Genomic DNA, 27,739 nt, shown 5'->3' with positions numbered 1-27,739 from the left:
CCGGAGAACCACCTTTGGAGTGGAAACAATGGCATGAAGGGTTTGAAGCCTATCTCGAAGCCATTGGTGGTGAGAACTACACGGACAAACGCAAACTTGCAATACTAAAACATTCGCTTGGCGCAGAAGGAAGACAAATTCTGTCACATTTACCTCCAATGACATTAGATAATTCATCTGAAGAAGAAGTTGATGTCTATGAAAATGCAATTATGCAACTCGACAAACAGTTCATAAAAAAAGTCAATGAAGTGGTGGCACGTCACAAGTTTCTTAGCAGAAAACAACTTCCCGTTGAACCAATTGATTCTTTTATCAAAGATTTAAGGATCCTGGCTGCAAAGTGCAACTATCAACAATTCCAAGATCAAATGCTAAGGGACCAACTTGTGCATAATGTCTCTGATGTGAAACTTCAAGAAAAATTACTTGACGCAAAAGACTTATCTCTTTCAAAAGCACTCGACATCGCACACCGATTTGAAGATATGAAGCTAGGCATCAAAGAGTTGTCCGATAAAAAACCAAAAGAATCCTCTTCCGAAAATCCTAGTATATCGGTGGTCCAAAACGTCAAGAAGAACCCATCCACTTTTACTTCCAACAAACCTTTGATGGCCTCTACTTCTCATCAAAGCTTTAGAAAGGATGTCGTTTGTTTCAAATGTGGCTTTCCTGGCCATGTAGCAACAGATAAAAGGTGTCCCGCTATAGGACAATTTTGCAACTATTGCAAGTCTAGGGGTCATTTCTCCAGAATGTGTAAGAGTCGCAACAGGTCGAAGTATTCTAATTCTGACCCGAGACGCCCCAGATTCTCTGAAGTTCAACCTGTAGACATTGATGACGACGATGAGTACGACGACATCTGCAACGTTTATGAAGTTGGGGAAGATAAAAAAGACTCACCCTTTTGTATGCTTCAAATTGGGTCCAAATCTATAAAAGTCATGGCAGACTCTGGTGCTAAATACACTCTAATTGGTGATGACGTATTGCTAAAGGAATTTCCAGATGTCATATCGTTATTTCCCTCTGACATAAAGTTAAGGGGGTATGGGAAAAAACCCATTGATGTATTTGGATACTTTCCTTCCACTTTGTCATTTAAGGGCAAGTCAATTCATGCTAAAGTTTATGTTGCTAAGGATGGATCATGCTTACTAGGTTGGCCACAACAGAGAGAATTGATGATGAAACTTGATCCCAATCACCCCGATCAGGTTTTAGGTTACTCTGACTTCATCAATTCTGTTGAGGTAGCCCGTGACAACAAATGGGAAACTATTTTTCCACAGGTTTTCTCCCCTACTTTGGGTCTACTCAAAAATTTCAAGCACAAAATTATTCTCAAACATAACGCTGTTCCCAAAGTACATAAAGTACGCAACATACCCTTAGCCTTACGTGAATCTGTAAAAAAAGAACTTCAGAGGTTATGCGACTTAGATGTAATCGAGGAAATTGAATCCTCCGAATGGCTCTCGCTAGTGGTCGTAGCCCACAAACCCAACGGGAAAATTCGTTTATGTGTGGATATGCGTGATTTAAATTCAAATGTATGGGTGGATAGACATCCTTTACCCAATATTGGTGAAATGTTCGCTAAGCTCAAGGATGCATCTATCTTCACCACATTGGATTTATCTAACGCATATCACCAGATAGCACTTCACGATGATAGCAAGCATCTGACTTCGTTTATAACCACTGAAGGTGCATACAGATATAAAAGGATGCCTTTTGGGTTAGTGTCCGCGTCCTCAGTGTTTCAACGTGTAATGCACAATATGTTTAAGAATGTGTCCAACGTGTTATATTTTCAGGACGACATCTTGGTTTTCGGCAAGGATGAATGTGAACATTCTGAAATTTTGTTTAAAGTCTTGTCTATCCTACAAGACAATGGTCTCACTCTTACCAAAGAGAAATGCAAATTTGGGAAAAGTTCAGTAGATTATTTAGGCCATTCCATCAGTAAACAAGGCATCTCTCCCAAATTAAGCTTAGTTAGGGCTATTGAAAACGCACCTGAACCGGGCAACAAGGATCAACTTAGATCCTTTCTCGGTTTAGCCGAATACTATGCCAAGTTTATCCCCTCCTTTTCTGATAAAACCTCTCACTTACGTAATTTAATGAAAAATCATCAAGAGTTTGTTTGGGATGATAACTGCAAATGTCAATTCAATTTCATCAAACAATGCATAATTTCTGCTCCTGCTTTGTCCCCATTTGACACTAATTGCAAATCATTCATCGTCACTGATGCAAGCAATGTCGGCATTGGTGCTGTTCTGATGCAAAAGCAACACAGCGGCTTTGTCACTATTGCTTTTGCATCAAGACCACTACGTGGTGCTGAAACAAAATACTCTACTCTTGAAAAAGAAACATTGGCTTGTTGGTGGGGAATTGAATACTTTCGCAGGTATGTATATGGTACAGATTTTGTTGTACGATCGGACCATCGTCCCCTTGTTGACCTGTTTACGACCAAAGGGTGTGGTAAAGCCACCTCTAGAATCGCAAGATGGCAGTACAAGCTGCAAGATTTTCACTTTTCCGTTGAGTACATCCCCGGTGCAAAGAATGTTCTTGCTGACTTCCTTTCCAGGCTTCCCGTGGAAGACGACAATCATGTTGCTCCCGATAATGACCCTGACAAAGTGGTGTCAATTTGCGAAGTGTCCAATGGTTGCATTCGTGAAGACGATTGGGTTTTGGCTTGTAATAGTGACCGTGATTATTTGGATGTTGTATCTTATGTCAAAAATGGTTGGCCTCCCAAGAACAATTTATCTTCTAGTGTTTTGCCTTATTTTCAAGTAGCTCAAGAGCTCTCCGTCCAGGGAGAAACTCTCTTGAGAGGTTTACCGTTGGTGGTTCCGGATAGTTTAAGGAACACCGTGTTAAACATGGCTCATGAGGGCCACCCAGGCATGTCCAGCATGAAGAAAAGAATAAGAAGTGAATTTTGGTGGCCTGGTGTCGATAAATTAATCGAGAAAAAAGTAAGGTTCTGTGTTGAATGTTGTGTGAGTGATAAATCCCAAAAGCCTGTTAAATATCACCACGATTCTATCTCAAGACCATCTAAACCATGGGAGTGTGTTTCTGTAGATATTGCCGGACCCATGTCCTTTGGTCAGGGTCCCATGTACGCCATTGTTTTGATAGACCAGTTCTCTAGTTGGCCTGAGGTGAAATTTTTCCCACATGTATCTTCCAGAGTGGTTATCGACTTTCTCAATTCAATTTTTGAAAAAGAAGGTTTTCCTTCTTCCATCCTTTCTGATAACGGCACACAGTTCACCTCCTCCGAGATGAAATCTTTTTGTTGCAATCATGGCATCCTACACAAGCACTCTTCTGTTTACTATCCTCAAGGGAACGGAATGGTCGAAAGATGGATTAGGGTGCTCAAGGAGGGTCTACAGCTTGCTGTGTGCAACGGTGAGAATTGTCTCGAGGCTGTTAAAAAACTTTTATGGAGTTATCGGAATACTCCTAAGGCTAATGGTGAACTGTCTCCCTTTGAAATAATGCGGGGGAGGAAAAGTGTATGTAATTTAAGCCAACCCTGGATGCGAAACCTTGTAGATGGTAAACGTTCTACTTGTCGTTCCCCTGCGGTGTCTTCCAATTCCAGTAATCCATGTAAGGTTGGTGACTGGGTGCGTGTGAGAAAGTCTGGTTTTCTTAGATCTGGTGTATCTCGCTTTTCTGACCCATTGTTAGTCGTAAGAGTGGGCAGGCAGGTTGTAGAGCTGTCAGACGGGAATGTTTGGAGTCTCTCTAAAGTTGTCAAAGTCCCACCCTTTCTTAGCAGTTCTTTTGCCCCCAACCGTACAGGGACCTCTCCCTCTAGTTCCAATTCTCGCCACCCTCCTGTTTTCCCTCGTTCCTTTCGATCCATTCCCGTCCAATCTCCTCATTCAAGTTTTTCCCGTCTGAGGAAACCTCCTGTGTGGCATAAAGATTACATTGTTGGTGAATAACCTTTTCTTCCCAAATTGTTCTCAATGAATAATCCTTTTCTTTCCAATTTGTTCTCAATGTGATGTGACTGTATTAATTGCTCTGCTTGTATGTATTAACTGTTAAGATCAATGCCTTTTCTTTTCTGGTGAGGAGGATGTGTTGTATCCTCGTGCTGTCTGCTGAGCTCGCCTCGCCGCATGCTCTGGAATGTGGAATCCTGTGCCTAGGCATTCCGGTGATTCCAGTGCAGCGGTTGGCGTGGGCTCTTCATCTATGGATCTCGCTTCTTCAATAAATCCTTATTTACCACAAAATTGAGAACTGTCAGTTTCCCTCCTTCCTGGATACTTCAGGGGGCCATCGGAGGTGAGACTAGTTCGTTTTTTTTTTTGTGTTTGCCTCTACATTAAAGTCCAGTCCACTGTGTGCCTGGTTTTAAGCCGTTTTAGATGCGGGTTAAATTTCATACATAACGCGGGCACCTCACCGTGTTTGTGTTGTCATGTGGTGCACTTGAGGAATCCCTGGTGATGACGTCCTTCATGTTAAGCTGTCAAGCTGTTGTCCAATGCCTGTCAGCTGAGAAATGCCATGATTCACCCGGCATGCATCACCGCTGCAGGCCCCCATCGTGTGTGAAGCAGCACTCGTGCATCGGATCTCCGGAGGCCCCTATTCCGGAGCTCAACATAACAGCGCCGGTAACTAGATCTGAATTTAAATCAAATCGGATATTTCACTGGTTCACGGTGTTCTTCTGCTCCGAACTGATTTCTGAATATACGATTAAAAAAACTCACATTTGTGACTGTCGTCTTGCCCTTGACATTGTTCCATATCAAGTTTTGGATGTGACTGGTATTGGTTTCATGTTTCAAGAAGTGCCAGGGGGGAGATGTGTTTGTTTTTAAAGTTTGGTTAGTGTGAGACATTGCACACAGGTTGTTTTGCTGGTACTTCGTCACAGTGCTTGCACCTCGAGCAAGTCTTTGTTGTTGTGGAGATTACAGTGAAATCTAGATTTAGACGCAGTGCACTACAATAAAGGATCCGCCTTCTAATTGGCGTCATGTGTGAGACTTTTGAGCTGGGAACTTTTTGTTGACTTTTGATCTGTAGGCTAAAACAGTGAACTTCAGTCGTTACTGGCATGTGTAGTGTGTAGTTGTGATGCAAAGGCACTACATGTTTCATTTGCTATGTGGGGTGCACCGTACTAATGTGTGCGCAGAGTAGTGCTACTTGGGTGAGAGGTCACTCACCGGTGTGGGGTACATGTCTAAAACTACAAGAGGAATAGAAAAAAAGTTTGCATTTATTTAGTGTTTATTTTGGAGACATGTTTACCTGTATTATATTGTTTTAGTGATGTCACATTTCAGGTATCCTTACACAAGGGAAGTTCTTGTATTGAAGTGGGTGGTGGTCACATTACACTTCCACACTGCATTCCCTTACATGAGGGGGGTTCTGGTTTCTTAGTGAGTTGTTTCCCATTTCTATGTGTTGTAGTTACATTATGTACATATCGTGTTGAGTTCTGTGTGTAAGTCGTCATGCGCTACTTGTCTTGTTGGTTCGTTTTGTGTAAGTCGCCATCAGCTACAAGTCTCGTCTTATCGGTGTGTAAGTTGTCATGCACTTCACTTCACTTCTTGTTTGTTTAGTTTTTGCCGCCTACACATGTTGTTATTGGTTGTGTAAGCCGCCTCGCGGTTTATGTTCCATACATATGGTGTGTAAGTCACATGGTGCTTCTCGTGGAATTTGGTTTTACACCCCCACACAGGGTAGGTCTTAAGGGTTGTGTCCCAGTCACATTACTTTCACCCTTTCTACAGTTGTGGCTCATGGGTGTTTGTCTAAGGGTTGGTTCACCCTTTGCTACATTTTACACATTTTTTAAAAACTGTTTATTGGGGAGGATGGATTATATTGCTTGTCAAAGTTTTATTGTTGCTTGTCAATATATACCTTTCCTTCCAGGTTACATAGTGTTCAGACTTTTGTAAAGTTGTATTTTAGGTTCCTTCCCTGAGTCTTGAACTTTTTCTCTGCTCATGTATATGCTTGTTTATAGTTCATCACTTGTTATATTGATTTCATTTTTTATTTAAAAGAAGGGGGATATGTTATATCCTGCTTATTTTATCATATATATCCCTTGTTACCTATCTCCCTGATGCTCAGCCAGTATGAGTGTTGGAAGTGGAATGTTGGTGTGACTGTGATGCTTGGGTGCCTGTGGGGATGAGTGGGTGACAGTTGGAAGATGGGCTGAGCAGCAGGCAGGTTGCTCCTGGTGGGACTGGAGATTAAGGAACACCAGACTAATAGACCGTTGTACCTAATTACTATCCTGCAACTACAAGACTAATAAAGAAATACTTCAAAGACATTTCGGCTACCTGTGTTAAGATACAACAAGGTGCATCGGGTGCAAACAGGGAAAGTGTGCCTTATTATGCTGAATGCGCTGCTCTCAGGGCAACTGTGAATTTGTGCTGCACCACAGCAGCATATTCAAGATAAATACGGAGCAGCTGTCCTTGCTCTGTCAAGAAGTACAGGATCTCTTGGCCAAGTGAGCCACAGGGAGAGCGCCTGCATCAGAAGTAGGTAGTGGCTATTAATCCCGCTACATTTGGTGCCAAAGAAGGGCGGAGGACTTTGTCCTATTCTAGATCTGTGCCTTCTCAACCTCTTCGGGAAAAAGAGAATACCAAAATGCTCACACTTGCCCAAGTCCTGTCTGCCCCTCGGAGTGTGGTCGGGAGTTCGTGAAAGTGATGGTCAGAGGTTGCAGCTCATCTGCGGAGGTAGGGGGTTCCAGTCTTCCAGTACCTCGACAATTGGCTGTTGAAGGAGGGCTCACCCCAGGAAGTTGTCTCCTACCTACAGACTATGGGGAACCTCCTGCACTCGCTGAAGGTCGTTATCAACATGCAAAGTCATACCTAACTCCCTGTCAAATGCTCCCTTCCATTGGAGCAGTTCTTATCTTCCTGAGTGGCGAGTCCAGGATATTCAGGCTATGAATCCGATGTTTCAGCCTCTATCTTGCATTTTGGTGAGACTGACACTATGGCTTTTGGGCCTCATCCATTCTGCTTGTTAATCATGCCAGTTGCAAATACAGGCTCTGCAGTGTGACTTGAAGTCTAGTGGTCAGAGTATCAGGGAAATCTCAACGATACGGTTCCGATCTTGGGATAAAACTGCAAGAGATCTGCAGTGCTGGCTAACAAACCACAATTGGGTCAGTGACAGACCCCTCTGTCTTCCCCAATCAAATCTGACTGTAGTGACAGATGCATTACTCCTGAGCTGGAGCATCAATCTGGGAGAGGTGGAGATCAGAGGACTCTGGCCTCAGGCGGAGTCCAAGCTCCACATCAGCCCGTTGGAGCTTCAAGTGAATAGCTTGGCATTGAAAGTCTTTCTTCCTTCGATCAGGGGAAGGCTGGTGCAGGTGTTCAAGGACAATGGCACATGGTATTGCAACAAACAGGGTGGGGTGGTGTTGTGGACCCTCTGTCAAGAGGCCCTGCATTTTTGGACATGGCTAGAATATCAGGGTATTTCCCTGATGGTTCAATACCTGGCGGGCTCTCTGAACACCAAATTGGACAAACTCAGCTGAAGATGCCTAGCGGATCATGAAATGTGCCTCTACTAGAGGTGGTGCAAGGTCTCTTTCTTTAGTGGGGAGAGCCTTGGTTAGATCGGTTCGCCACCTCCAAAAACATTCAATGTCTGCAGTTTTACATCCTGGAGTTTCCAAGGCGACTCTCTCTCGGAGAGGCTTTTCTTCTCGAGTGGAGCTTTGGCCTCCTACGCCTTTCCGCCAATGCAACTCCTGCCTAGAGTTCTCAAGAAAATCAGGAACGACTGGGCCCAAGTCATCCTTGTGGCTCCAGATTGGGCATGAACGGTTGGCTTCCAACGCTGTTGAGCATGACCAGCAGTCTCCAGTCAGGCTGCCACCTCAAGAGGATCTTCTGTTGCAGCAATGGGGGAGGGTCCTACACACCAACCAGCACACCCCCTCACCTTCATGTGTGGAGATTGAGCAGCATAGGTTGACAGCTTTCAACTTTCCTCCCGAACTCTGTGATGTTATTCTGGCAGCCAGGCATCCCTCCATCAAGTCGGTATACGCCTGCCATAGAGATAAGTTTGTGTCACGGTGTGGTTTCCACAACATTGAACGCTCTTTCTGTACCTTTATTTAAGGTTCTCTTGTTTGCTTCCGGCGCGCACAATGCCGACGCAGTGCAGAATTATGCCACCGGCGTACAGGGTACTTGAAAATCTTCCGGGTCCAGTCTGACGCCTAGGTAAAATTCTGACATAAGGAATCTGCAGCTAGGAAGAGTCTCTACCAAAGGTAAGTAATTTTTCATTACACAGCAGGCTGCCATTACCCAATGTGTAAATGTACACTGCATGCAATTACACCTAGAGATTGGGGCAGTAGTAAAACTGAAATCCTGCAACTTGCAAACCTTTCTAGGATCACTACTGATAATGTTTGTTAATTTCAAAAAGAAGTTGAATATATATCACTCAGTTGGACACATCACCCCTTCTCCCTCCATGAAAAAGGTAACTCTAAGGTCAATACATCATCAGTTCTAGAAGGTCACAACACCTTCAGATAGACAATGCTAGACACATCCTTTTAAAAGTACCATAATGCAGGTGGCCCACATTACACCATTTCAGTCCTGATGGATACAGCATCTTCTGGTTAACACAACCCTTTCCCCCCTTTGGCACCTCACCCACAGCCGAATATACTGCGCTTAAAGAATGCATATTGCTCCTGGCTAGCATACCACCAACGAACACCTCACCCACAGTTAAGCACCACACAGCTGAATGCAGAATTACCATCTGGATGCACCACCTGAGCTGAGAACATCATCATTTTCTGTATAAACGACCTGCAGCTGAAGACAGGTCCTCTCAGTTAGACATTTCAACTCCATCTTGAGATATCACCACATGTGGCCATATCATCCCCATTTTAAACACTATCATCTACGGGTCACATCTCTCTCCTGCAGGACAGTCTACACTGAGCTCCAGAAAACACCCCAGTTAACATATTAATCCCACCTTGACCCACTACCCAGGGATAGCAGCACCCCAAATGGGAAAATCATCCACATATAAGCAGAGGATTACAGGACACATACATACAGCCATTTACAACCTTCCCATTAGAAATATTAGTCATGTATGCTACAACACCCTCTGCTAGAAACCTTACTCATCGGCGCACATCAACCTCACTAGGAACCCCTAGGAGGTGACTCAGTCCCTGTCATCTGTAACAGCACATTTCATTTTCACGCCATGTTGGAGACACCATACCAGATGTGAAGTGTGTCCTTATACTTACCTACACAGCCACAGCACGGCTCCCACAGTGTCCCTAGGCAGAGGGCACACTCCCTGCAGCATGGACAGCCTGCCTCTTTGGGTTGGCACTGGCACAACTCCTGCGGAGAGCACCAGAACATGTCACAGCCTGCCCTGGAGGAGTACCAAATACAGCCACTGAAAAACTAACAGGGTTTTCTAGCAAAGACTAGGCAAAATACAAAGTAAGCAAAGTTTATATTGCAAAAAAGTGACGCACTGGGGGCGCAAAGGGCCTGTGAATAACCACCCTGTGTTTTTCCCTGACTTAGCCCCAAGGCCCCGAAGACACAAGTCAATGCAAACTGGAGGCTGTGGTGAGATAGAAGACTGTGGGCCTCATTTAGATTGTGTCTGAAGGGTAGCTCCACATTGTTTACCCTGCCTCATTTGCCATTGACTGGGCAGCCATGGGACCCCTGTGTTGCAGTGACGGTGGTTGCACCCTATTTATGTCGCCACAGCCAACACTAATTTTCCCTGCCCATGTCTGCCATGCAAGAATGATACACCCAGGAAGAGAAAACAAACAATGCCCACAATGCTAGGGGAGACAACTCCGTGCACGCCACAGCCAGTTATTTTGACTTCCCCAGTCCCAAAAAGCCACTGGAAGCACCTACAAACCTGTAACAAGCTAATCACCTTTAAAATGCTAGTGCTTACTTTGAAGGTGAACTGTTAAAGCCTAATTGCGGCGAGAGCTTCTTTGGAACTAACCAAAAAATCTCCCCACCATCAGACAGCAAGAAGGAAAATAAGTCACAGGCACCCAGTGTTTCAAAGTTTCCTCCTAACCTCGCCATGTGAGACCATCACTTTCTTTTTACTGAATAATCAAACGAGCATAACCAATCCAGGAAAACTGCTTTGTTGGTGATTTTCCCTTAAAAGCACAATGTTAGAAAGGGAGTAAAAGAGTGCTGTACGTGTAAGTGGGAGGCCTGGAATGATTCAATAGCCGTTCAGCAGCTGTGGAAGGTGTGACATGTGGGAGAGTCGCTTGGTTGTTGACTCCAAAGCCCACTGGAGCAGGGAGGTTCACAACAGTGACAGATGTGGTGCTCCGTTAAGAGATGTGTCTTTAGCTACTTGGCGAGTTATTGGCCTCTCTTTTTAGGTAGACATCGTTGTGCTTCCAACACAATTATGGCAGCAACATAACCCATCCTTCATGTGAAATGTCAACAAATCAATGTCATTTCTTTTCCCACTCAGCGTTATGACGTTAGTGTCGGTTAGCGTTGACATGACACTTGACTATCCCAATCTACTTACTAGCCAGTATGTTTATGTGAAGAAATGGTTAGTTGTCTCCTGTTGTTTACCTGCAGGAGGCACTTGCTGACGTCACTGGCGCATAGGGCTTTATTACAGCCATTCGCAGGGTAGATGAGAGAATAGCACATGACCGCCAGGATCAGCGCACAGCCATTGGGCCAGCAGCACATCTTCATTCACTGTGCATTTATGGAAGTGCTGAAATAGAATTTCCAGGTATTCTGAAAGGAGAAGAGATAGAGAAAAGAAATTAAGTAGAAGTGAGAAATGTGAGGAAGTGGGACAGGGATTGACCAACCAAGATCAACACCTGATTCCCAGCATTCAATGCCAAGAGCTCACGCTTCTAAAATCCAATTTCTAGAGCATCCAAACCTAATACCATTATGCTCTGGGCACACATTTAGCAACTATAATACTCCAGAGTCTAAATGCCTAGATCGCCTAAATATGAGACTCAATGTCTACAAAACCCAAATTCAGCACCCAGATAACCCACTTCCAACACTCAATATCCAGCACCCAAACTATGGGATGTATGACGTTACAACGCATACTTTTACAACGCCTACCTTAACAACACATTTTTTACAGCGCAACATCCATTACAACGCATACCATTACAACGCATGCCATTACAACAAATTCTTTGAAACAACCTTTACAACGCATACTACATTTACAACGCATACCATTACAACGCATAACATTACATTGCATGTAAGGTAAGTATTGGATGGTGTAGGGGTAAAAATTACTATTCTAACTCCAGGGGGTGCAACAGTAGGGTAAGTGTTGGATAGTGCAGGGGTAAAAATTACTATTCTAACTCCAGGGGGTGCAAAAGTAGGGTAAGTGTTGGATAGTTATGAAGATAAGAAGGATGACTAATCTCGGTGGTTATGGCGCTTAACAAGTATATAGGCAGATTATGTCACCTGCGTTAGTAGCAATATGTGTTGTTGGGTGCCTAGGCATGGGTCGTCATCCTTACCCACCAGTAATCAACAGATTCCAATATGTATAAACAAGACCTATCACACCAACAGAAACTAATCAACAATAAATTTTAGTACAATAAGTCATTTCACAAAAATCATGGAGGTCCGGTGGAAATTGTAGTTCATTTAATTTTTTGAGGCTTTCCCCAAGTCCAGCCTAGGCGGAGGGCGAGAAAGCCTCAAAAAATTAAATGAACTACAATTTCCACCGGACCTCCATGATTTTTGTGAAATGACTTATTGTACTAAACTTTATTGTTGATTAGTTTCTGTTGGTGTAATAGGTCTTGTTTATACATAAGTGTTGGATAGTGTAGGGGTAAAAATTACTATTCTAACTCCAGGGGGTGCAACAGTAGGGTAAGTGTTGGATAGCCTAAGGGTACTATGTGTTGTAATGCTATGCGTTGTAATGGTATATGTTGTAATGACTGCGTTGTAATGACATGTGTTGTAGTGGTGTGCGTTGTAGTGTCATGCGTTGTAATGGCTGCGTTGTAAATGCATGCGTTGTAATGGATGTTGCATTGTAAAAGTTTCTTTGTAATGGTAGTGCGTTGTAAAAGTTGCGTTGTAAAGGTTGTTTCCCAAACTATGCACTCCACGATAAAAGCACTGGAATACAACACTATATGCCAAAATTACAAAGCCATTCTGGTGCTAGTCCTATGCTTAGTTTTAACAATGTCTCCATTTACATCTGTCTGGTATCCACAAAGATACATTTCTAGCAGGCATAACTGCATTTACTTCTGTGTAAATGTATGCCACGACTTCATACAATGATACAGTTGTAAATCCAATGCTGGATTTCAGGAGTGGGTGGATCAAGGCGTGGCTGGTCGTGAGAGATTGTAGATATTTACAAAGTCCTCTTCGACCCTTTCCCAACTTGGAAATGGTTGGAGATTTGCCCTGACACAAAGCTATAGTAGATTCACTTCCAGGTTGTGAAGGGGAACAGAAACATCTCCAAAGTTGGTGAGTGTGCAGATGTAAGATATTTGCCATAAGAAAAATGTTTTTGCTTAGGAAAAAAAAGGAAAAAGAGTGCAATTATCTAAGGGTCTGCCTTTGCCAATTGTGTAAATATGTATGCTGTAGACAACTACACATTGGAGAAATAGCAACACGTAATAATGTCACACAGAGGCACAACTAGAGACATATTTCGGGTGGGGCTGATAAAAGTTTCAGGGGGGGGAGGTTTGATTGTGACCTGTGAAGTACTCGAATGCGACTGGCTGCTCAAAAAGTGTCTGTGTGTCAGTCCAGGAAGCTGTCTCAGGCCGGGCTGTCACACACGACAGGGGGGAGGGGAGTGGGGTTGGGGGTAAGGGGGCTGAAGCCCGTTGAGCCCAATGGTCGTTGCACGCTTGATGTTACATGTCTTTGACAGTAGTAAACAGAAAACCTGTAACTAGCTTAGCTTTCAAGACTATTACTGCCAATGTTTTAGAATTCTAAAAAAGTAGCACGTTTACAGCCATTTGTACAAGAATCTTTCCGGGTGCACATTTTCTTTTTTGGTGTGAGTTAGACCGTACATGTTTAGAACACTCAAATCTAATAAGCAATCTCCATAAAAAACGAAATCTAACAATTAATGGCCAGCACCCAAATCAAACTGCAGTGCCAACGTCAAAGCACACCCAACACCCAATCAATAAATCGATCAATCAAGGAATTTGTAGAGCATGCTACTCACCCTTCAGGGTCTCAAGACGCTGAGGGGCTCGCTACTGCTCGAACAACCAGGTCTTGCGTTGCTTCCTGAAGGCGAGATGGTCCTGTGTCGGCCGGAGGTGGGTGGGGAGGGAGTTCCATGTCTTGGCTGCCAGGTAGGAGAAGGATCTTCCTCTGGCATTGGTTTTGCGAATCCGTGGGACGGTGTCGAGGGCGAGGCTGGCGGAGCGGAGCTGGGGGGTAGATGGGCGTGTAAAATGCGAGGCGGTTGATGAGGTACCTGGGGCCCGCGCCATGGAGAGCCTTGTGTGCGTGGGTGAGGAGTTGGAATGTGATCCTCTTGCTGACGGGGAGCCAGTGCAGGTCCTTCAGGTGTGCAGAGATGTGGCGGGGGATGTCCAAGATGAGTCTTGCCAAGGCGTTCTGGATGCGCTGTAGTCTTTTCTGGAGCTTGGCTGTGGTCCCGGCGTAGAGGGTGTTTCCGTAGTCCAGGGGCTGGTGACGAGGGCCTGGGTGACCGCCTTCCTGGGTGCGGTGGGGATCCATCGAAAGATTTTTTGGAGCATGCGCAGGGTGTTGAAACAGGACGATGAGACGGCGTTGACTTGCTTGGTCATCGTGAGGGAAGAGTCCAGGATGAAGCCCAGGTTGCGTGCGTGGTCCGTTGGGATGGGTGCGGTGCCCAGGGCAGGTGGCCACCAGGAGTTGTCCCAGGCGGAGGGCGAGAGTCCGAGGATGAGGACTTCCGTTTTGTCAGAGTTCAGCTCTAGGCGGCTGAGCTTCATCCATTCCGTGACGTCCTTCATTCCTTCCTGGAGGCTGGCTCTGGCGGTGGCGGGGTCGTTGGTGAGGGAGAGGTATCAGCTTTGTGTCGTCGGCGCACAAAGGACTTCGGTAGCTGCTGACCGGAATGGGGGGAGGCGGACTCTCTGGGTTCTGCCGGTGATCCATTCTAAGGCGGCGCCTTGGATTCCGGTGTCGCTGAGGTGTTGTATCAGGGTGCGGTGGCATACCATGTTGAAGGCTGCTGAGAGGTCCAGGAGGATGAGTGTGGCGGTGTCCCCGTTGTCGAGCACAGACCTGATGTCGTCGGTGGCTGCGATGAGGGCGGTCTCAGTGCTGTGGTTGGCTCGAAAGCCGGACTGTGACGGGTCGAGGGATCCGTTTGTCTCGAGGAAGGCGGAGAGTTGTTTGTTGACCGTCTTCTCGATGACTTTGGCAGGAAACGGGAGGAGCGAGATGGGTCGGAAGTTCTTGAGGTCCGTGGGGTCCGCGGTGGTTTTTTTCAGAAGGGCGCTGAGTTCGGCATGCTTCCAGCTCTCTGGGAAGGTGGCTGATGTGAAGGAGCTGTTGATGACATCGCGGAGTTGGGGTGTGATGATGGAGTCGGCTTTGTTGAAGATGTGGTGTGGGCATTGGTTGGTCGGGGAGCCGGAGTGGATGGTGTTCATAGTGCGTGCGATGTCTTCAGTGCTGACCGGGTTCCAGGTGCAGAGGGTGGCCGTTGGGTGCGTTGGTTCAGTGGTTGGGTCGTTGGTCTGTGCGCCGAAGCTGTCTTGTATGTTGGCGATCTTGCGGTGAAAGAACGAGGTGAGTGAGTCGCAGAGGTCTTGCGAGGGTGTGAAGTCGTTGTTGCTGGCGCTGGGGTTGCAGAGCACTCCTATCATACACCAAATATCCAGTGTAACCAAACTTAACACATGTCTAAAAACACAGATCAAAACTAGAAGCAAAGCACTACATCTCAACACTCTAAACCCATCAGCAAAACACATATTCCTACATATAAATATTTTGTAATACCTTTATTGATTATAAGGTGATGATCAAGGAAACAAAGCAAGGGCCATGCACTACTACTAGTTTACATGTTTTCATACTACTTACTACATGTCGACACCTCAGTGGTAAGACAAGGATCAGAGTCAAAGTAACACAAAATGGGGGCAAGTGTTTACTGCACTTGGTAAACGCCTACACCATAGGCTAAGGTATTTACTAAGTACATGGAATATCTCTTATTCGAAGTCTACCCACATCTCAATGTGGCAGCGTTGGATTGGTAATGAGGGCACTCGGGCAATGCCCGAGGGGCCGGTGTCAGAGCTCCAGCTGTGGGCTGCTTTTTGAGCAGCTTGGGGCCGATTTGGGCGGTTTCTGAGTTGTTCCATGCCACCAACGGCCCAGTTGGGTTCTGAGTGAGTGGCCTTTCTGGATGTAAATGGGCGTCCATTACCTCCCTTTTACCAAGGGGCAGAGGTGTCACTCTTTTTGTTTTGCTGGTCCGGCCCATTAATGTATGCATATTGAGCGGGGGTAGGGGCCTGAGCAAAAGTGGCCTCCCTCATCTTCAGGTGTGCTTCACCAGTGTTAACTAATCCTTGCATTTTATTTTTAACGCTTCCCCCCCACACCTTTTTAATAACATTTCGCTGAAGCAGTGTTTTGCGGCAATGTAATATGCAAATGTGGGCCACTTTTTTGCGTGCCCGGGCCGATTTTCAATCCCAATCCAACCCTGCAATGGGGCATAACCTGCTGCGTACGCGTTTATCACACTGAAATCCGCAAGTTTTGTATTTTTATTGCCATTTTACTCTCCAGAATTCACCCAGATTTGCCTTGCGAATTCTGTCGGAAGAATACAGCAGGGAGGTGATAGTTATTGGACAACTCCGAATTCCGATCCCTGCGCAAGAACTGGCCTTCATCTCTGAACTCTGAATCGAGACCAGAGCATAGTTTAATTTGTGAACAAGTAAGCGCAGGGGCCAAACCTTTTTTGTGTGAGTCTGCTGCTATTGCTGCCAAATGACAACTTTTCGTAATGTAATGGTTGCTTTAGTCCTGATTTCACCACATGCTTCTTTCATCTATCAACACAACCTCCCTGGCCATTTATCTGACTTTTGGAGGTTCGTATTCATTCCTGCATTCTCTATTTGCCACTGTTTTTCTTTCTTTCTCCTCCTTCTCCTTTTATCCTTTCTACCTGATTCGGTCTAGTTCTGGGTCAAACTCTGAGGATGAAACATAATTCCAATTCCCAAAAATGAATGCTGGTGTGTGGGCCCAAGCCATTTATCACTGTGATAAGCTGAGCCACCATCAGGCATCCATTGCATTGATAGCCCCATACCCTCTGCTGCCTCTTCTCATCTCAAAATCCCAACTTTCAATGCCCAGCATTCAAATGTAACACCAACTCCCCAAAAGACCCAGGTGTCTGTCAAAGTCCAGAAAACACAGAATCAATGTTCAGATTCCAGATCCTCCAAGTAGGGATTGGCAGTAGGGCTACTGCCAATCAACCTGTTGCCAAGCATCTAAACTCAAAAACAAGAAACTAGAACCCTAATCTTTGCATCCCGAGCTTACCACCCAAATTAACAAAAGTTTAGTACCAACACTCAGCATCAAATGTTGATTACTTCCTATTTAATATCAGCTATCAAGAGCATCCATGTGCAACACCCTCTTCTAACAGCCAATGTGTAGAAATGGGTTCCCTGATAGAATATTGAAGGTGAAAACACTGATGGTAAAAATATCGAAAAAAATATATAGATTGTAAAAATATCAACTCCCTATAATTAAACAGGTAAGTACAAAAATATCAATCAAAAATATCAAAGTTAAAAATATAGATGTAAAAAACATCGATTTAGAAATATCAATAAAATAATATATATTAAATATATAAAATATTAATATTACCTTTAACAAAATTAATTTAATTTAATACACATTTTAACTAAATATAAAAATTAAACTTCATTAAAAAAAATTAACACACACATATTATAATGTATACTTATACATATATTTACTTTAAAATAATTTAATAACTATAATCTTCATTACATTTTTAAACGTTTAAATTATATAAAAATAAAATATATACATTTATCAATAATTTAAAATAAAAACCCTTCTATTATTAATTAAAACATTAAACTGATAAAACAAAATTAAAACGCATATTTCGCAATACAATAAATAAAACAGTAAGGAAAATGTTGGACAGCAAAATAATTACATGTACTATTCCAACTGCAATGAATGCAACAGTAGTGAAAATGTTGGATAGCGGAGGGGTAAAAATTACTACTCCCACTCCAGTGAGTGCAACAGTAGGGAAAGTAGTTGATAGTCGCGAGGTAAAAATTTGTATTCCCTCTCCAATGAGTGCAACAGTAGGGAAGGTTTTGGATAGCTGAGGAGTAAAAATTAATATTCTCACTCCAGTGAGTGCAACAGTAGGGAAAGTATTGGATAGTGGAAGGGGTAGAAAATACTATTCCCACTCCAATGAGTGCAACAGTACAGAAAGTGTTGGATAGCAGAGAAATAAAAATCACTAATAACATTTAAACAATTAAAAAAAGAAAAATTCTTAAAAATAAGCAATATTTAAAAAATATACAATTAAATTTAGGAAACTTATAAAAGAACACATATTATAATGTTAATTACATAAAACAAAAAGATACACATGTTATATAAAATAAATTAATAAATATATTTATAAACAATAGTTACTTAAAAGGAGCAAATATTAACAAACAAACAAATTATTTAAAACATAAATGTATTTATTGTATTTCTATCCTATAACACCACACAAATAAAAAAAGATATGAACATTTGTATTTACATTTATTTCCATAATTAACATAATTAACCATGAATAAAAAATATAACATTAAAAAAAGATAAACATTCATGAATAAGAAGATCGGTTGACAGTGTACCCTGTAATGACCTAGCACCTGATCTGTTATCCCTGGTTAATATATGTTAAATGGGAGTTCCCCCTAGGTCCATGTGTGCACACTGTTAATATACCCACTGCCACGGTGCAACCCAATAATGGATAATAACAGATTACAAAAAAGCAAAGGTGCACCACTAAACAAATAAGAAGAGAAGTAATTGGTCTATCTCCATAAAACTTTTCTTTAGTATATTCTTTTATTCACAAAAATTCTTGTTCAAAAGAACACAGCTGACGTGTTTCCTCCAGTAAAGGACTTCTTCAGGGCTGAAAATATAACAAACATAAATATACACATAAATATGCACATATACATATGACATTTAAGCACTACATAATACAAAGATAATGATACAACATATAAAGCCATTGAGATAGGACTGCTATATACAAAACTTAGGATGTCATATGTTGTATCATGATCTTTGTATTATGTAGTGTTTATATGCTATATATATGTGTATATTTATGTTTGTTAAATTTGCAGCCCTGAAGAAGTTTTCTGTGTTCTTTTAAACATAAACATTGTTTGAGTATACATTCTTTAACACTATAATATCCATAACATACACCTAAAATTAATTACAGAATTACCATAATTACTAATTCATTAATTTAAATAAAAATAACAAATAATTATTAATTCATCTTTAAAACATAAATTACTTCACACCCTTCACACCATTTATTCCTATACACACCACAATATACACCTAAAATTAATTACACAATTACCATAATTAATTACTAATTAATTAACGTAAACGAATTAACAAATAATTAATAATTAGTGTTTAAAAAATAAATTAGTCCCCACCATTTACACTATTTATACCTATAAATACCACAACAAACACCTCAAATAAATTAATTACACAATTACCATAATTAATTGCTAATTAATTAATTTAGATTAATTACCAACTAATTCATAATTCATCAATAAAAAATAAATTTCTTTCCACCCTTCACACCATTTACACCTATAAAAACCACAACACACACCTAAAATTAATTACAGAATTACCATAATTAATTACTAATTAATTAATGTAAATTAATTAATAACTAAATATTAAAATATTTCTTTACACATTTAACACTATAACATCACAATTAAACAAATATTAATAAATATAAATTATCCAATAAATTGTATGTAAAAAAATTACTTCCCACCCTATTCCCATATAAACCCACAGTCTACTACGGAACCTAAACACAAATTTCAAATACAAAAATAACTAATAACTACTATGAATAATCAATAAATGTTATATCATTAAATTACTTCCCACCCTATTCCCCTATAAACCCACAACCCGCTATGGAACTAAAAACACAAATTACATTTACATTTTTTTTATTAATAACTACTAACATTTTAACACGTATAGAGCCAGATGTAGGTGGCTAAATACCGGTTGGTAACGCAAAAATTCGGTAAATTTCAGCGTTACCGACAGGCATTTAGCCACTCCTAATGTAGGTAAGGAATCGGTAAATACAGATTCCTTAATACTGATTCCTTATTGCTCTTGCATTTAAGGAATCGGTAATACCGATTACTTAAATGCAACGTAGGAAGCACATTAAAGAGTGCTTTTGAGCCTTTAGAAATCGATAATGACCACCAACTTCAAGTTGGTGATAATTACCAATTTCCTTTAAAAAAACACTTTTTTGCTTTTTTTAAAGTGCCATGTGTCACACATCCATGCCGTCAGGGCATGTATGTGCGCCACATGTGCACACGTGCACATTTCAAGGGTGGCACCCTTGAAATACCTCTCGGTATTATCGATTCAGTAATACCGAATCGCTAATACTGAATGTCTTCACATTCATTCATATGCCCATAGAAATGAATGGGTAGGTGTTCCTTATTACAAATCTCAATTACCGATTCGGTAAGAAGGAATATTAAGGATTCTGTATTTTTTACCGAATCTTTACCTACATAGGAAATACCGATTTCTTAATAGTGAATCGGTAAAATTTGCTATTAAGTAATCGGTATTTCAGATTTACCTACATCTGGCCTTATATTTTTGCAAACGATATTATACACATCGATATTTTATAAATGGATATTACTTACCTAAAATCTTGACCACGAGAATTTTTCTGTCGATATTCCTGACCCATGATTTTTTTATCTTGATATTTATGCAATACGATATTTCTTCCTCAATATTCTTTCTCTGCCGTAGAAATGTATCTATAAAAAAGGTTGTTTTGTAGCGTGCTGCATATCATAAAATGGTCACTTCTTAATGGTATGGTTAAGGTAATATTAACTTGCTTTTTATATAGTACTTCACACCATGCTTATGTGGTTTCTAAATGCTGTAAATAACATTTGTTGTTATTATCAAATTTAGAGTACTACATTTACCGACCTCGGAACTTTACATACATCAGAAGTGTGAGAAAATGACTCTTTTTGCATGATCACCCCCAAAGTTTAGGACTAATGCTGCTGGGTTTTCAACTCTGAAGGTGCACTCGGGGCTGCCAACCAGACCTCTGTGTCAGTGTTCTGACCATTAAAACATGTATGTCTGATTGGCTCACCCAAAATTGCCATAAGTTAACTTGCTTATAAGTCCCTAGTATATGGTACCAGGGGTACCAAGGGCTTGTAAATTATAGTGCCCCTCATTGACTGCAGCATTTATTATGCCATCATAAGTATGACAAGGCAAAGCAAGACTTCCGCCCTGCCATTGCTGTTTGGCAGAGGAGTTTTCGAACTTTTAACTCATCATTGTCATTTAAACTACTGACAAAGTGCAGACCTTCCATTTTAATAAATAAGTCACCCCTAAGGTAGGCTTACCGAGCCCTAAGGCAGAGTGCTGTGTATTAAAAAGTAGGAAATGTGTTTTATTGATCCTAACAGTAAAAACCCCAAATTATTGTGTTTGCCGTAGAAAGAGTCCCATTGACAAGCACAGGGTTACAGGCTGATAACTCAGGTGTGCAAACTTCTGAATGGGACTACTAAAGTTGGTACTACAAGGCATCAAAAGAATAGTCACATTAAACATGACGTGATGCCCAAATTGAATTTAATGTAACTCTTAACCAAATGGCTTCTTTAGAAAGTTGCATGTCTATTGCTTGCTCACTTTGCCACTGGATTCAAGCAAGCCGGGCTAAAGATGGCTGGAATGCCAGAAACCGGTCCTCGGAAGTTTGTTTCCGGTCCAGGGAAGACATGGCTTGGCAGTTCGGGCTGGACGTTTCCCATGAGGCACAGGGTCAGACTGATTTGCATATAGCCATGTCTGAACTGGGGTGGCAGAGTGGGCTAAAGAACAGGGATGGATTAAACCCAGATCTTTTGACTGGGTGTGAGTGTTTGATTGATTCAGATGCTCCGTCCATCACCACCCCCTTTTGTACCGTATATCTACATCCTCAGCATCCTGTATCCCTAGCTCAGTACCACTCCATTGATGTCTATGGAGGCTCACCCAAAGAGCCTGCAACTGGACTGGAGTATCTTTGATGTGACTACAAAGTAACTTTCCTGCCAAGCCTCACTGGTCCCTGTGATTTTCTCCCTGTTGTAGTTGGTCACCCAAAGTGCACCAGAGTAACTGAACTCGACTTAACAAAACTTTACACATGTTTTCACATTTTTCAAAGTAACCACTAACCGCGGTACTTGCAAATGCTTGTTTGCGGTTTGAAAGAAAAGCAGTGATGTATTATGTGCTTAATCATTTATATCTCTGGAACCCGCTGGTGGATTTTGGTATCTAAACATTCATTAAAATGTGAGATATTTTTATGAATTGGTGTTGAATTTTCTTTGTGCCATGTTTCTTTCTTGTTCAACTGTTTTGGTACTTCTAAATACTTTACACTTGTTTCTTTGATAAAGCCTGACTACTCGAAGCCATAGCTACCCAGTGTTGATCTAAGGTTTTGCAATCAAGCAGGACTGGACCCAAGATGGGTTTGTGAGTATAATACATGGTGCGTTAGCAAAACCACACCATTTAATAAACCTCTTTCATCACAAGAAGGATATAAGGCTGAGTCTGCGTCTCTTGTATGACAATCAGGTGGCTGCATTTTCAGCAGCGAATGTTCAACTCACTGAAGCATCCTACCTTATGACAAAGTTTATATGTAGCCAAGAGGCGAATTCTAGAGTCTGACTGGAGATGAGAAGATCCCAATCCTATATTTTTTCAATTACAACTCCCATTGTGAGTAGATCACCTTTAGGTGATGGAACCGTTTTGTTTTATGGTTTTGTCTGTTATGTTAATATATTTTATATGGCATGCAAATCACCCTAAGAGGGGTATCTCGACCCGAGTCAGAACACAAGCCAACAAGACATTACTACACTAAAAGACCACTGTCTTCAGTAATTTTCTAAATTGGAGATGATCCGTACACATGTGAATGTGCAAAGGTGATCCATTTCAGTACAGAAGGGCTAGATAGGAAAAATTCATGCCTCCTGTACAGGCCCCTCTGACCAGTGGGTCTGTCAGCAACACTTTGTCACTGGATCTAAGCAGTCTAGGAGGGAAGTAATTTGAGAGTCTAGATGATAGGATTGAGAAAGTGCCCTCTTTCTGCATGGTTGCCCCCACGTTTTGCCGAACTGCTGATGCACTTTGACTGAGTGTGCCCTGGGCTCCTGCCAGTCACCCGTTCTGGTCCCCACTTTGGTTGGGAGAATCGGTGGGAAAACCAAGTTAGGACGAGAAGTGGGCCCTCCTTTGCCAACCACACCCCTACGAAATAGGAAGCGAGGTGAAGCACACTTCTCAGTCCCCTCCATCTTGGAGATGGGGGAATCAGCCAATTAAGGAGAGTGGAGGGTGGCATAATAAGGGGTGTACCTACACCTAGGAAGGGACCCATTGGTCCCGACCTGAACACCCCTTTAGCGCCCCTAAATCTAGTATTTAGGGGCAACCCCAAACCTTGTGTCCTCAGATTCGAGGAAGAAAAAAGAAGGACCGAAGCGCCATGCTGACCCATGAAGAAGAGGTCAACTATTGCTTTGGCCTCGACCTGTCTACAGCAAGGAAACCAGTGTGTCCAGCAGTCCCCCAGAGCCCCGAGGACCTGCCGTGCACTCACCTTTCAGATTCTGTCTCCTGAGAGCACCGAATTTGCTCAACAAAGACTCCAAGACCAGAATCCGGATTCCGGCGACTCTGCAATTCTGCACCACTCCACATTCGACGCCCACGGCCCGACTTTGAGTGGCCCAACCCCACAGGAAATCGCCCCAGTGATCCTGACCGGGTATCTGGTGATCCCCGACCTCCCTCAAGCCTCAAGACGACGTCTGTAGCCCCAACCTGAAGCGTTCCCCTACCGCGACCGGAGCTGGTAAGAAAATCCAACGCCAGAAGATACCACTGCACCCGACACCCCACGGCCTTGAGTGGCCAAACCAACTGTGTCAAGGTATCTTCCAAGAACCCAACTTACCTCTCCAGCCAGTGGTCTCCTTCAGGAAGTCTCCCTGCCTGAGCCTGCAGCGACTTTGCCGAACTGAAGGTCTCCTTTGAAAAGCACAGGGCCCCTGACGTCTCCTTGGCACCCTGCACTCAGCTGCCCCAGATCTGTTGGTGGTGCAGCTCCTGTGCTAATTTATTTTTAAAAATGCATCCCAGAATGGCAGAAATAGCCGAGGCCTATAGATAATGCTCGGCGGTTGGGGGACAATATGGTGGGCAGCAAAAAGGAAAGTACTCTGCCTTTTCCCTCTTGCCCAGAGAAGACAAGGGAAGTGTCCACTTATCCTGCTCTGCCGCTATCAGGTGACTCACCCCCTTTTCTTTCTTTATTTTCCTCTTCTCTCTTTCTGTCTCAGCCTCCTCACTTGCTGAAAACCTTGAATTCAAGAAATGGCTCTTGGCCTCTCTTGGCCTCTCTTTTCTCTCCTTTCCTACATTCGTTCCGCGTGAAATGGATCCAAAAAAGAAAGAAACACTTTTGTTGGAAATATCGTCTTTTTCTGGCATTTTTTTATTCCAAAGTGCAGCCTCCTGATGGAAAGAAAAAAAGGTTTAAAATACGGAGGAAAAAAAGCTAAATAAAGCACAACAGAGTGGTTGCAAAGTGGTGAGATAGGTTTTATTCCCACTCAGACACATTAGAGCCACTTTGCAGAGTTTGCCAGCTGAAGCGTTACTTTCGTTTTCTTGTCAGCATTGTTTTCCTCAGGTGGACAAGAGCACCATTCCTGGAGGTTCTGCAATACCTGGTTAATGCTTGGAGTGGAAAATGTTTCATGTGATCCTTATAGCTGCTTTCCTTATTTTAGTTTATAAAATGTGTACTGCAGCTCTGTGTTCAAGTGTGTGGTCTTTTTAAACCATACTGCTTACTTTTTGTAAGGATATAAGCAATGGGCATTGAAATGGGTCCCTTCCCCTTCCAGGCCCTGTAGTCATGTCCTTAACATTGCAGGCAAAAAACTCATTGATTTCTGAATAATAACCTATGAGTGTTTGCTTTTTCCAAAATGTTGTTAATTTTTTTCCAGGCAGCATATTACTCTTGTCTATTGCATAATTTGAATTGAGTCACATCCAGGTGTTTATAGCAGGGCACAACTGGGTTCTAGCTGAAGGCAGTGCGAGTTTTTCTCAGTGGGGCAGTATGGTGTTCAGTAAGGGAGAGGATGTTGCACTACAGCCAGAGCTGCTGAATTTGGAGTGGGGAATCAAGTTCAGCCCTCATGAACAGACCACTTTCCTGAGGGAGCACATTCCAATGCTAGACCTTAGAAGACCCTGGTGTCTTAGCATCAGCAGGTGGACCCTAGTGGTGGCAAATGTGGGTTAACCTTGAAGGCCTGTCCACCACAATCTATACTGAAGTTCACCTCCAGTCTTGCGGCAGGCCTACGAAGAAGCACACCCTAGAGCAACAGTGACTCTGTAACTGAGGTCACAGGGCCCTGGAGGCCAGTCCTCTTCACCCACTGGTACTTCCATTAGCCTTGTTTCAGCTGTAGTGGTACAACCCACCACGGATCAGCAATGCAGGATTTGCACGCACACCAAACCAAGTTTTCAACCTTCACGGTCTCTCTCCTTCATGCACAAGCAGTTCTATTGTGTGCTGCCTGCTTTGGGGAGACAGGAATTATGCAGCAATGCAATACAAAATTATGTCGTAGTGTTGACTAACGTATGCAGCAAAATAAGGCTGAAGCATAATGCGGTAAATTTTCTGAAACTTTATTATTTTGACATTTTTACACATACTAGCAGTCGCTGCAAAGTTTTTGCGCCATTAGTACCAGTATAACATACAAAAGCAGCTGTTAGAAAAGTGACCCGTTAACCTTCGCAGCAACACAGGTAACTTTGGATACGTTTGAGTACAATCACTTTTTTGTTAAAATCGTCAGTTTACTCAGAACACCTACGTTTAACATGAAGTGCTCACAGCACACACAACCTACGCTCAAGGTCCAGCACTCTGGGTAAATTCTTTTTCCTCCTGATCATGAGTGTACCGGTTCCGGCCCCTGCACAACCACCAGTCTGCGGAGGTCAGATTTCTGCTTTATGCATCAGTTTCCACATCCCCTGTATTTTTCCTCTGGTAGGCATGCTTAACCTGCCAACATTTATCACGGGGGAAATGCACGCTATTCCTCATTTTTAGTGGGAAAAAGTAGAATTAGAGGTAATTATCGCACCTGGTATATTCCAGACCCGGAGGTATGGGATATCCTGCCACTCCTAACGAAGACCTTTGTGTACAGCATCCCGGCCACCCACACACAACCCTCAATAGCCCAAACACCCAAAATGACCGTCAAAACACTACATCTAATACCCAAAACCAACAGCCCGTGCCCAACGCACCCACTTTTCCCACCCAATAAGACACTCACCCACTGCCCACCGCATTCACATCCACCACCCAAAGACCAGCGTACATAAAAAAACAAAGCCCAGATTTCCCAAATGCCCCAGCGCCCATCACTAAATTCAACGCCTAGTGCCCATCACTGAATTCAACACCCAGTGCCCATCACTGAATTCAACGCCTAGTGCCCATCACTGAATTCAAAACCCAGTGCCCCGCACCCATTTCCAGCAGCCAATGTCCAGATTGCCTAAAAAGCAAGAAACAATCCTCAGACCACCCACACCTACCACACCAGGCCCAACAGACAACACACACAGCACCCAGGGCAAAGATCAAAGCTGCCAGTACCCACCAACAAGGTCAAATGACTGTTATGTTATTAGCTCGGTCTGCACTAAGCTGACGATGTTTGCCCGCATTGTTGTGTTATGCTGCACTGAAATTTGTTACTATAATTGGAATCCTAAAATGCCACAAGTCATTGTAGAATCGTGTGTGTCATACTTCTTATTGTAATCGGAAAAATGCCAATGAAAACAAATATAAAAAAAATACTAACACACATACTCAGTGGCACAATGAGATACAGAAGACTACACTGACAGTCACACGGAACTTTATTCAAGTCATTATCTTCCATTCTCTCTCACCTCCTCCTATGTCCCCCATGTCCTTCTTCCCAGCTCTCCCTCCCACTTCACCTTGCCTCCCCTGTCCCCGTTTACTCTGAGAGTTCCTTGTTTCCCCTTTAAGGTGTATCTCCATCTTTCATTTCCGTTTCCTCTTCCTTCACTGAATCCCCCTTCCTTCTCTCATGCACTCTTCCCTTTTCCTTGCTTCTCCATTCTTCTCTCGCCCACTTTTCCTTTCCTTCCTCTCCGACCTTTGTGTCTGCTGTCTTCCCCACAACTTGCCTCTCCATTCTTCACCGTCGTTCTCTCCCTCCCCTTTGCTTCCCGCTCTGCTTTCTACTCGTCCTTCCAGTTCTCCATCTCCTCCCTTTTCTTTCTCTCTTCTTCATTTCTGTAATCCTCCACACACTCTTTCTATTTTTCTCCCCCGATTCTTTTTCTAGCTTACACTTTTAGTCTCCTGCGTACATTTTTGTCATATTCAGTTTCTTAGTTCGAAAACGCGTTGGTTCTTACCTGGAGAGATGCCCGTCGTCTGCCTCTGTGTGTGTAACTTCCTGTCCTTGCAAGTGAGAGGTACTGGGAAGGCGGGAGCTTTACTTTCGCCTCCTGTCCCAGTGTTTTCTTTTACTTGACTCGCTCACACTTTGTGTCTTTCCTCTCTCGGGGAGCTGGTGCGGCGGTAAGGTAGGGGGAGGGGCGAGCGGTGCTCCACACAGAGCTTTAATTCTTCAGAGTCGGAAAAACAGGATCAGCACATCTGGATGGAGGCCTGAGCGGGAGGAGGGAGGACAGAGCCCCTCTCAGGGGGCCGGTCTTCCCCAGGCACAGATTGAGTTCACGTTTCTGCACTTTATTTATTTATTTATTTATTTATTTATGCATTTTTATATAGCGCGGACTTTACCCGAAGGCGTCAGAGCGCTTCACATTAGGAACAGAAATGAAACATAATGAGAAACATTACAGAAGAGCAGATTACTAAAACATACGTTACTTACATAAGGTAATAGTGACAATTGTGAGCAAACAAAAAACATGAGGTAGTAAAAATTGTGAGCAACCAAAAA

General features: G+C 43.0%; 1 protein-coding gene across 1 annotated transcript in view; it reads right to left on the bottom strand.

Annotated features, from left to right (window-relative positions):
- Positions 1 to 27,330, bottom strand: part of LOC147664958 (twisted gastrulation protein homolog 1-A-like) — a 69,200-nt gene extending 41,870 nt beyond the window's left edge. Inside the window, exons 1-3 of the mRNA XM_086949860.1 lie at positions 27,186 to 27,330; positions 10,743 to 10,916; positions 9,395 to 9,494 (exon numbers count right to left, since the gene is read on the bottom strand). Of these exons, the coding sequence (XP_086805986.1) occupies positions 9,395 to 9,494; positions 10,743 to 10,871 (229 nt within the window). The 5' untranslated portion in view covers positions 10,872 to 10,916; positions 27,186 to 27,330. The remainder of the gene's footprint in view (positions 1 to 9,394; positions 9,495 to 10,742; positions 10,917 to 27,185) is intronic.
- Between the last annotated feature and the right edge of the window lie 409 nt (positions 27,331 to 27,739).

The sequence above is a fragment of the Lissotriton vulgaris genome, unplaced genomic scaffold, assembly GCF_964263255.1.
Source record: "Lissotriton vulgaris unplaced genomic scaffold, aLisVul1.2 SCAFFOLD_2301, whole genome shotgun sequence".
In the NCBI taxonomy this organism is placed as follows: Eukaryota; Metazoa; Chordata; class Amphibia; order Caudata; family Salamandridae; genus Lissotriton; species Lissotriton vulgaris.
Note: the sequence above shows the minus strand (reverse complement) of the source record. Positions and strands in the feature narration are given on the sequence as shown.